The 10,369-nt window shown below is 35.6% G+C and overlaps 1 protein-coding gene across 1 annotated transcript; it reads left to right on the forward strand.

Annotated features, from left to right (window-relative positions):
* Nucleotides 1-481: 481 nt before the first annotated feature.
* LOAG_04590 (hypothetical protein) lies at nucleotides 482-7,271 on the forward strand. Its single transcript, XM_003140127.2, has 17 exons — nucleotides 482-646; nucleotides 894-1,149; nucleotides 1,295-1,661; nucleotides 1,772-2,004; nucleotides 2,309-2,457; nucleotides 2,696-2,794; nucleotides 2,870-3,040; nucleotides 3,163-3,274; nucleotides 3,553-3,689; nucleotides 3,898-4,032; nucleotides 4,161-4,469; nucleotides 4,792-4,953; nucleotides 5,078-5,140; nucleotides 5,226-5,409; nucleotides 5,470-5,864; nucleotides 6,079-6,198; nucleotides 6,380-7,271. The coding sequence occupies exons 1-17, from the start codon at nucleotides 485-487 to the stop codon at nucleotides 6,506-6,508; spliced, it is 3,183 nt and encodes a 1,060-aa protein (XP_003140175.1). The 5' UTR covers nucleotides 482-484; the 3' UTR covers nucleotides 6,509-7,271.
* Nucleotides 7,272-10,369: the final 3,098 nt, after the last annotated feature.

A 10,369-nucleotide genomic window follows, 5' to 3' on the forward strand; every position in this document is an offset into this window, starting at 1 on the left:
AATCCAAAAGGCACTTCCACGGAAATCCAATACGCATAATATTCACGGAAGGGTGACAATGTTGCCTTTAAAGAAGCCAAATCTATGCGTCCCATACCGTCTAAAGGAAACACAGTGGGAAAAACGTAAGATGAATCGTCTGAGATCCAACGTTTTCATTTCAGAACGTTGATTTATCTCTCTGACATTCGTGTTGGCTACGGCGGGGTCTGTTGGGTAAGGTGGAGGGGGGGAGGGGAAGGTGGCGTTAGATGGAATTTTTAGAGCAGATTTCCAGGAGCTAAATTTCTCCGCTCGTTTCTGTTTTGAAGTATCATGCAAATTTGGTGGTTCTTTGATTTTGTTGGGCACTCTTGTTATTGATTTTCTCTTTTAAACGGCTTCTGGAAATCTTCATTCTTCACTGTGAGAGACGTAAACATTTGCAATTTCGGAGAATCATGTCAGTTTACAAACAAATAATCAGTTATAATTTCCTGAAAGTATGCCTCTACGACTGGATGTGAAAAAGAAATTGTTGGCCAGATCAGATCGCGTCAAATGCGTTGATTTGCATCCAGCTGAAACATGGATGCTTGTGGCCCTTTACAACGGCAACGTTCATGTATGGAATTACGAAAATCAGCAGCTTGTCAAATCCTTCGAGGTTTTTATGCTTGAATAATTTCCGAAATTTTTGAATCTGAAGAACTAAGCTGGTATTACAGTCCCACGAACTTAATGTTTTCAGAGTTCATAAATTTTATGGTTTAACTCGTTGCAGTTTCCATCTTCCTTAGACAACTACGCCAGTACATATCTCGTTCTTTGTGAGTATACACTACAAAGTATTAAGATACGGAATAAGCTTAGTATTATACCAGCCTCTTTCACTAATGAAACTTACTCCTCAGGTTTGCGAACTACCAGTGCGATGCGCAAAATTTGTTCCGCGCAAAAATTGGATAATAACAGGATCTGATGACATGCATATCCGTATTTTTAATTACAATACCCTGGAACGAATACATCAGTTTGAAGCACATTCCGATTACCTGCGATCCATTGCTGTTCATCCATCTCAACCTTTCATTTTGACTTCGAGTGATGATATGCTCATCAAACTTTGGGATTGGGATAATAAATGGAGTGTGAAGCAGACCTTTGAAGGTTGTTTCCTGAATTTCTTCTTTTTTCCTAAGAATGAAAAGCTTGAAATAAAGAGGGGGATTGTAGGGCTAATTCTTTCCTAACATGGTCCTGATACTGATCTTTCCTGATAGCTTAACTAATCAACCTTATAACTTCATTTCAGGCCATACCCATTATGTAATGCAGTTGGTTATCAATCCAAAAGACAACAATACTTTTGCAACTGCCTCGCTTGATAAGACATTGAAAGTTTGGCAGTTTGGTAGCCCTACAGCAAATTTTACTTTGGAAGGTCATGAAAAAGGTGTAAATTGTGTTGATTATTATCACGGTGGTGATAGACCATATCTGATTTCGGGTGCAGATGATCGTCTCGTTAAAATATGGGATTACCAGAATAAAACATGTGTTGCTACTCTGGATGGGCATGCACAGAATGTATCAGCGGTTTGCTTCCATCCGGAGTTACCGGTTATTATTACTGGTTCAGAAGATTCGACAGTTAGGTTGTGGCATGCCAGTACGTATAGGTACGTAGCGCTATTCCATTGTATTGTTCTGCGTCGTGTACAAATTATTGATGAGAAGTCAAAATTAACTATTAGTTTTATGCTTTTTGTACAGTTTCATGTACATATAGGTTGGAAACGACTCTCAATTATGGCCTTGAACGTGTTTGGTGCATTCACGCCTTACGAGGCTCAAATACAATTGCTATCGGCTATGATGAAGGCTCAGTAACAGTTAAATTGGGTAGGGAAGAACCAGCTGTTAGTATGGATTCAAGTGGAAAGATTTTATGGGCTAAGCATTCCGAAATGCAACAAGCTAATCTGAAGACACTTGATGCTGCCACGTTGGAACAGATGCAAGGTCGCCTTATTATTCACCGATAAATTTATTCTGAAATTTACACTTTTCAATTAAATGCACATGAAGCAATCGTCATTTTATCGATGTGTTCTTTCGCGCTATCGATGTTATGTTTTGATTTTGTCCGATTTTAATTTTTCCGTCTTTACTGACTGTCTCCATTTAAGTTTTGATATCTCGTCGGTGATCCCTCCGAAATTTGTGTGCAGTTCTTGGTCCATCGTTTATTTTTCGCTTCTGGCAGTTGTTGTAAACTTGATACCTTGCGAGTTTTGTATTTTTTGATTTTCCATTTTTATTACAGATGGTGAGCGTATTTCGCTGTCGATAAAAGATATAGGTTCATGCGAAATATACCCGCAAACGTTGGCTCATAACTCTAACGGACGTTATGTAGTCGCTTGTGGTGATGGTGAATATATTGTCTACACTGCGATGGCCTTGCGTAATAAGGTAGTTTAAAGGATGCGTTTTCATTTTTGATATTTGTTCCAGGTAATATTCAAGTTACTGACACCTTAATCACGATCTAGGTAGTGATAAGGATTGATTAGAAAGCTCACATTAGCAGGTTAGTGAGTATCACTTTTTAAGTGACTCTTGAAAGCTAAATTAGCAAGGTTTGTATGGTTTGGTTTCTATTACGCATAACACAATCATCTTGTCAGTGTATGATTTTCGAATATTCCAGGCTTTTGGCTCTGGTTTAGAATTTGTGTGGAGTACCGATCCTTCAGAATATGCAGTCCGTGAATCAGCATCGAGCATTAAAATTTTCAAAAATTTCAAGGTTTATTTACTTTCAAATGCATATTGGCGTCCAAATATTTTTTCTTTCTGTATTCTAAGTATTTATGACTTACAGGAAGTACGCACGTTACGTCCTGATATGATTATGGAAGGCATAGAAGGTGGACCACTCATTGCTGCTCGTTCTGTGAATGCCTTATGCTTTTTTGATTGGGAAACAGGATTTTTGATCCGTCGAATAGAAATATCGGCCAAACATGTTTATTGGTCTGACAGCGCTGAAATGGTACACTTTAAAACAATCTGTTTTACGTGGTTTACAAAGCCTAATCAGTTTTTTCTTTTTCTTTTTTTTTTTTAATTTACAGCAAAAAGATGTATTAAACCTATCTTATGCACATATTGTAGGTTTCAATTGCTAGTGACGATACATTTTACATACTGAAATATAATAAGGAAGCGGTAGAAAATGTAAGATCAACTGATATAGATGGTATTGACGATGCTTTCGACGTCATCGGTATGCAGATTTTTGTAAGGAGCAACCCACGTTGCTGTTCTATTACGTTATTTCCAGCCATATGACTTGATAAAAATGGTTTTTTGACTTTACTTATATTATATTTCATGTGTCCCCTAATGTTTTTTGCACTGACAATGAACATTCAGCGTAAGAGTTACCCTGAAAAAGTGAAATTTGTTCAAGTCAGATAGAAATTTTTGGTACTCACTAATTCCATCTTTGAAGCAAATGTTTTAGTAATAAAATTGTTAATTGCACTTTTTTCTACCTTCCAGGTGAAGTACAGGAGAGTATCAAGACAGCTATGTGGGTTGGTGATTGCTTCATATTTACGACTGACCTAAATCGGCTGAACTATTATGTTGGGGGAGAAATAGTCACTATTGCCCATATGGATCGTCCTCTCTATTTAGTGAGTTGGAAACTTTCACTTAGTAGAGCGTCAAAATCATAGCCATTAATATAATAGCAGAAATACGAGCAAAATCATAACCATTAACGTAATAGGACAAATAAGAGCAGAAATGGCTTTTTTTTCCTCTTGCAGTTTTTATTTTTCTCTCTGTGAAGTCCAAAATATTTTCCCAATGCGGACTTTACTCGTTTTTCTATTATTTTAGCTGGGTTATACCCCAAAGGAAAGCAGGCTGTACCTGTGTGATAAAGACCATAATTTCGTCTCCTATCGTTTGCTGTTATCAGTACTTGAGTACCAAACTGCAGTTATGCGTCGTGATTTTGACACAGCAAATACCGTAAGGTTTCTGAAAGTTGATACTTGAAATCGTAAGTCGGTATTAGCTTCGTTTTTACTGAATTTAAATATTTAACGTTCATTCCTGGATATTTTAACATTTCTCCCGAGCAGTACCACATTTTGAAGATGTTACCAATAATACCACGTGATCATCGAACTCGTGTGGCGCACTTCCTCGAGAAACAAGGATTCAAGAAGCAAGCGCTGGTGGTTAGTCAGGATCCAGACCATCGTTTTGAGCTTGCTCTTTCCCTTGGAGATTTAAAACTGGCGTATGATCTTGCCGTAACTGCTGATTCGGAGGAAAAATGGCGACAGCTTTCTCAAGCAGCTACACTGCAGAGCGAACTTATGTTAGCCGGGGAATGTCTTGGCCGGGCCCGTGATTATGGTGGATTGTTATTGTTAGCAACATCTGCTGGGTCAGCTGCGTTGGTATGTGTTTCTTAAAAAATTTTCCTTTCGAATATATTTTTTGAGACTCATAATTGGAATTAGCAATCTTCATGACACCGAATTATTGTTATTGTTAGGCGACACTATTAATCTTTTAGTATTAGTGTGACGCGCACATTACCCGCTTATATCTTTAAGTATTTACATGCATGGTTTACTTTGTTTGACATTAGCTCTCTGCTGCACATTATATTTAGTGGAAAAAAAAAAAAGAGAAACAATATTTGGAACACAAACCAAATGAGAGGAGGCATAAATGAGGCACGCTGTATCAATTTATGCTATTTTTCCTGTTTTCTAGTTGTCTAAGCTAGCATCCGATGCACAACTTTCGGCGCAACATAACTCATCTTTCCTTTCATACCTTATGCTCGGTGACTTGAACAAATGTTTGGAGATTTTGATTTCAACGGACCGCCTTCCAGAGGCTACGTTCTTTGCACGCACCTACTGTCCATCTCAGGTTAGTGTAAACACAATTAACGTCATTATAGTGCTTGTTATTATTTTTTTCCGTAAACGGACTTATGCTGTTATTTGTCTTTTTTTGGGAGATTTCATTCTAAATGTAGAACTTCATGTTTCAGGTTGATCGCGTTGTGTCATTATGGAAGGAGAAGTTCTCCCGTAAAATACTGAACGGACAGAAGGTTTTTGTTGTATTTTCCGTCCTTGTTTTTAGTTTTCTTTTGGAATTTTGATCTGTTGTCTTTGAGTTTTGGTCCTTCATTATAGAACATTGGTGAAAGTCTCGCGGAACCGTCAAAATATCCGAATCTTTTCTCGGATTTCAGTGAAACACTGAAAGCTGAGCGGTTTCTCAAAGAATTAGTGAAGTTGCCAATTAAAGCGTCAGCACATCCACCACCTAATGCACAGCGTAACATTCTTGAGGAAATGGCGGAGGCAGAAAAATCAGGTTGGTGAACTACTAGCAATTCCGAAAAGTGTTGAAAGTTTTTATGAGGATGTGTTTCAGGTGCGTTAATCTTTCATGAAAATGGAGCTGCAGAATTATTGAGAAACGGAATTACTGTTCTGGACAGCAAGGTTATAGAAGCATCACATACTCCAACCAACTCAACCTTGCTATCCGGCAATGCACAGACTATTCTAGATTCCTCGAGAGCACTGCTTACGAGTTCGACTACTCCATTATCGCAGATTTCGCCTAAAACTCTTTACAAGTCTTCCACAACCTCAAATTCTCAAACTGATTCAACAGCTGTAGCAAGCGACTCTTCCAAATATCTGTCAGGGCAATATAATTGCACAAAATCAGTATCTCATTCTTCAGCAGCTCTCTCATCCACTCTAGGGATCACAGCTCCAACCGATATAAATTCTGATGTTACTGAAGACAGCGAAGAGGAGGTACCATTTTTCCATATAACATCACTGAACCACTTTGGAACACTTATGTAAGATTACGACTGCTACATTACGAATAGGAATTGAAATGAAGGAACAAAGGCTGCATTCAAAAACTTTTCACGAATTCAACATTCAAGAATTTAAAGGCTTCATTTCAAGCATTTCAAAATTAATTTTTTTTTTTGTTCAAGATAATATTGATTTTGTACTTCAGCGGAATTTAGTGGATGCAGCCATGGGCCCAGATATTGTACGCGATCGTGCCCGACCAGATATCGTTCCTTCAGATGGAGGACCGGACGTCGTTGGAAATACTGTTCAACTGCAGCCCGAAGTAAGTGTTTTTCATACACACAACACTGCTTAATTTCTGCTGGAATTATTGAAAATCAACGTGCATGTCGTATAGCGAAAACATTTGTATAATTCATTTCCTGAGTGGGGAATTTTTTCATTGCATTAATTGAATATTCTATGTCCTTTCTGTTATTATGGTCGTTTTAATGCTTGTTCAGGTAGTACAAGATGCAGAAATAAGAAATCAAGAAGGAGTAATAGCTTGGAGCGATGACGAAGATGATGATCAGTTTGACGACGATTCTGCGTTTAATATTGATGATCTGAGTTTAGAAAATGATGAGTGATACGTTTGTCTGTATTTCTGAAACACTCCATTTCCTTTTTTTTAATATTTTGTTTTAAGGTGGGGGTTTTACAATTTGTTAAATTATGTTCATTTTGTTACATCAGTATGTGATATGTTATTTCCGAATGAGGAATGTTTCTTTCCTAGTTTAAAAATACCTACTTTCAAGCTGATTTCCTTGTTTTTCCTTCAGCTGTTTGTCATCAACAATTTTAGGGATATTTTAGGCTTTTAAATCCTTCAGTTCTTTGTTCCACTATAACTGGTTTGTTCTAGTGAATGAAGTTCCAAATTTAGTTTGTTGAAGATTAGGAAATTTACATGTCTCAGACAGTTATTTTATCTCAGATCATACCAGTTGTAATTCGCGTTACTGTAGTGGATACTGCCTTCCATTGATTCTGTGTTGGTTACTATTTGTTGATCTTGATTGTCTGTTTGCAAGAAACGAAAACGCCTTTGTAACAACTTCTATGAAAAGTGCTACTATATAAAGTGTTTGTGTACTGTGCATTACTTATTACTGTTCACTCTAAATGATCAAAGTGATTTTTTGTAATCATTGATGAAAGATTGCTGAAGCATTGATCGAAATTCTGGATGCTTATGTAAAAACAGTTCAGTAAAAGCTGGCGGTTTCTGATGATGGGTTTTGTCTGTAATATTTTAATTTACCTTTCACTGATACTTGTTTGATTCCCATGAAGATCTCTAACTGATTTTACTCCGGTCTCGTTAGTCCACATAAAGATTTTTTGGCATTTAATTGGCGTATGTGTTCTGCAGTGTTTTTGCGGAAATGATTGAAAAATCTCTACTGGAGGATATGCAGAGATACGAAACTAAAAGTTTAAATGTTTGACCGTAGTCCCTGTTCACCGTCCCTGGCCTGGTTTAGTAAGTAGACTGGAAAGTGATAGATCTTTTTTCTAACTTATAACTTCAGTAGTGTTGTCAACAGTGTTCAAAAGTTGTAGTGATATGCCGTCTTTGGAGTTTCTCTTCATAATCCCTACATATTTTCATTCTGGCTATAAAGATAGAATCTCTTGCAATACATTTGTTGGGGAAAGGTGTATAAATGAAATGTCTAAGGAAGGATATCTATAAAAATATGAGGATTCGAATTTTCCATAATAGGTCGTTTTATCCCAGCAGCTGTTATTAGCGTCTTTAAAGATCGTTTAAAGATCACAATCTTAAAAGTGATCATCGATAGATGCATTTTTTTATCCATGCATCGAATGGATGGTAAAGTACTGCTCACGTTGAGGTGCTCACCTTCCAAACATTTGTCTTTTGAATTGCATTGCTTCCGACTTTATCCTTTAGGAAAAAATTATGTAACTGATGTTCGGTATGACATGAGCATTGCTGCTGAGGAAATAGCTGGAATTTTCCAGATGAGTTTTTAAAAACTTTTATAAGTTTAAGAAAATTTTCTACAGACTCTTTCAACCAAATGATTTTTTTCATTTCATTTTTTTATTTGATTATCTAGCAACGGTGTTTTTTCAGCATATTTCATTGGTGCTTTCAGCATTGACACGAACGTTTTACTCCAAGTTTTGACTTCAAAATATTTTCTGGCAAATTTTTTGTATCTCTTAAAGAATTATTTTGCAAAAACTAAATTCTGTGGAAAGTATGCTATTAATGGACGATGAGCTCCATAATTTAAAATACTGTTTAGTGATTTCAGAGTTTAAATTTATATAAAGCAAAATTTTAGATTATACTTCGAAACTCTTCTATTTTGGGCGACTTTGCTTGCTCGAATTCCTTGAATCATATAGAGATCAAAATCTGATTCTGGGATCTACTATTCGCCTGTAATTTTAATCCTTACCTTACTCTTTTCGATATGATGGGAACTTTTTATTTATGTTGTTAACTTTTTTTTCCATGCAAAAACAAAAGCTTTTACTGAGTTGAACTGGAGTAGTTGAAATTATATTGAAAATTGGAATCCAAGGATGAATTAAAGTTAAAGTACATGAGTGGAAGATGCATTATGTTGGATTTCTTTTAAATAAAGAAAACTGAAACTTTTACAACATGGGTCATGTGAAAATTCCTCATATTGAGCGAGCATATTTCTTGAATTTACTTTTTGAAAAACCTAATGGTATTTAGTGCCTTTGTCAATGGTTCTCGATCGAATGTCGATAACTATGTTCTGATTGAAAGTTCTGAAATTGTACAGTTTTTGCATGGACTATTTGTATAGTTACAAGTCTTTTCTTTAATCGATTGTACATAGGAATTTATATTTATAAATGATTATTTCATATTGAGGAAAACAGTACAGATTTTCATATGGATATGTTACATTCCGAATTGTTCCTTCTCATAATTTTTTGGTCGGTCATCTTTTGCAATACCAATTACGAAATCATCATTGGCAATATTTATTGCAACTACATAGTTCTAAAATCAATTTTGTGATAGCATTTCGGCACTATCACTAATTTTACAAGAGTTTCAGTAAGAGTTCTTGGACTGCAAATCCTCTCGATATTTGAATTATGAATATTAAGTCACAGTTTCCTTAGAGAAATGGGGGTTTTATTCTTATCTCTCTGAAGGAGTGTTTTTTTCACTTATAAAGTATCAATGACGTATCGTTCATTTCATCTGCGTGATATTTAAGCATACATTACTGGTAAAAAACATTCCTGATTGCTTGTTCTGATGAACTACCAAAATTGAGAGAATAATAAAATATAATTACTTAGACAACAGATCATTGGACTTAGGAATGTCTTTCTGATTGTTAGTGTATTTCGTCCACTTTCACTTTTACCTTGATAAAAATTGAAAATATTTGTGACTAGCATTAAACAAACATTGGAAAGCAGCGGTTTTTTTTTGCTATTTCAAATGTGGCATTATCTTAAGCAGGACGTGCTGATTTTTTAAGGTATGTAATGAGCAATATCCCAAAATTGAGTGGATCGGTTTCGGTTTGAAAGTTCTCACGATTTCAACAACCAACTTTTCAGATGGCACATGAAACTTAATATTCACATAATCACATCAGCGTATTTGTGAAGTAAATATATTTGTGTACGACTGTTTCAAAATCCATTGGATATCTAATATGACGCAAAAAAATCAAATAAACATGTTGGTGATATCAAATAATGCCAGCACTAATCAATAGACAGTTTCTTTAATATTTCACAAATCTGTTGCCCCTGTTCTTGCTCGACTAAAACAGATATCCGAATTGCATCATACACAGAAATGCACTTAAAGTAGACATTAAGGCGATCTCTTTTGAGGTGTTCCAGTCTTGAGATTTTTTTCCTATTATCAAGAAATTGATTTATAACAATAAGTTTTGGAAGAACTGATTTCCAGCATCGAGCATTTAACTATAAAAAGCGTGAAGTTCTCCAAAATCTCAATTTATTTCATCAAGGAAATGAAAATCGTGCCGCTCCAGCTGTTATATTTGACTTTCATATTTAGTTTAAGATTCAATCTTGACCAACAGTTTGAAAAGTAGAGGTAAGAATAATTTAGCTCTTGAATTTGCCACATATATATATGCAAATAAACATCAGTACTGGAATCTAAAGTAGAGCTACCTGATAACGATTGAAGTGTAGGTAAAAAAGTAAGGGATAGTGAACTGGAGTGACTTAACATCATTTCGTCTGAATATGGCTTTTAAAATAACCTAATCGAAAATGTGCGTTTAAAACATAATAATCAAAGAGTGAAATGAAAAGGCAGAAATAAAACATCGTGACCGTTAATTACAGTTACTAAAATTTAATTCAAATTCGTGCAAAAAGAAGTCTTAAAGAATAATTCGGGTTTTGAATTTGGCACAAATATTTTAATTCAG

Source organism: Loa loa, assembly GCF_000183805.2.
Source record: "Loa loa unplaced genomic scaffold supercont3.48, whole genome shotgun sequence".
Lineage (NCBI taxonomy): Eukaryota > Metazoa > Nematoda > Chromadorea > Rhabditida > Onchocercidae > Loa > Loa loa.

Coding starts and splice junctions, on each gene's coding strand:
- LOAG_04590 (XM_003140127.2), top strand. CDS start 485: ATGCCTCTACGACTGGATGTGAAAAAGAAATTGTTGGCCAGATCAGAT. Junction 2,458..2,695: donor CGATGGCCTTGCGTAATAAG/GTAGTTTAAAGG, acceptor CGAATATTCCAG/GCTTTTGGCTCTGGTTTAGA. Junction 3,690..3,897: donor TGGATCGTCCTCTCTATTTA/GTGAGTTGGAAA, acceptor CTATTATTTTAG/CTGGGTTATACCCCAAAGGA.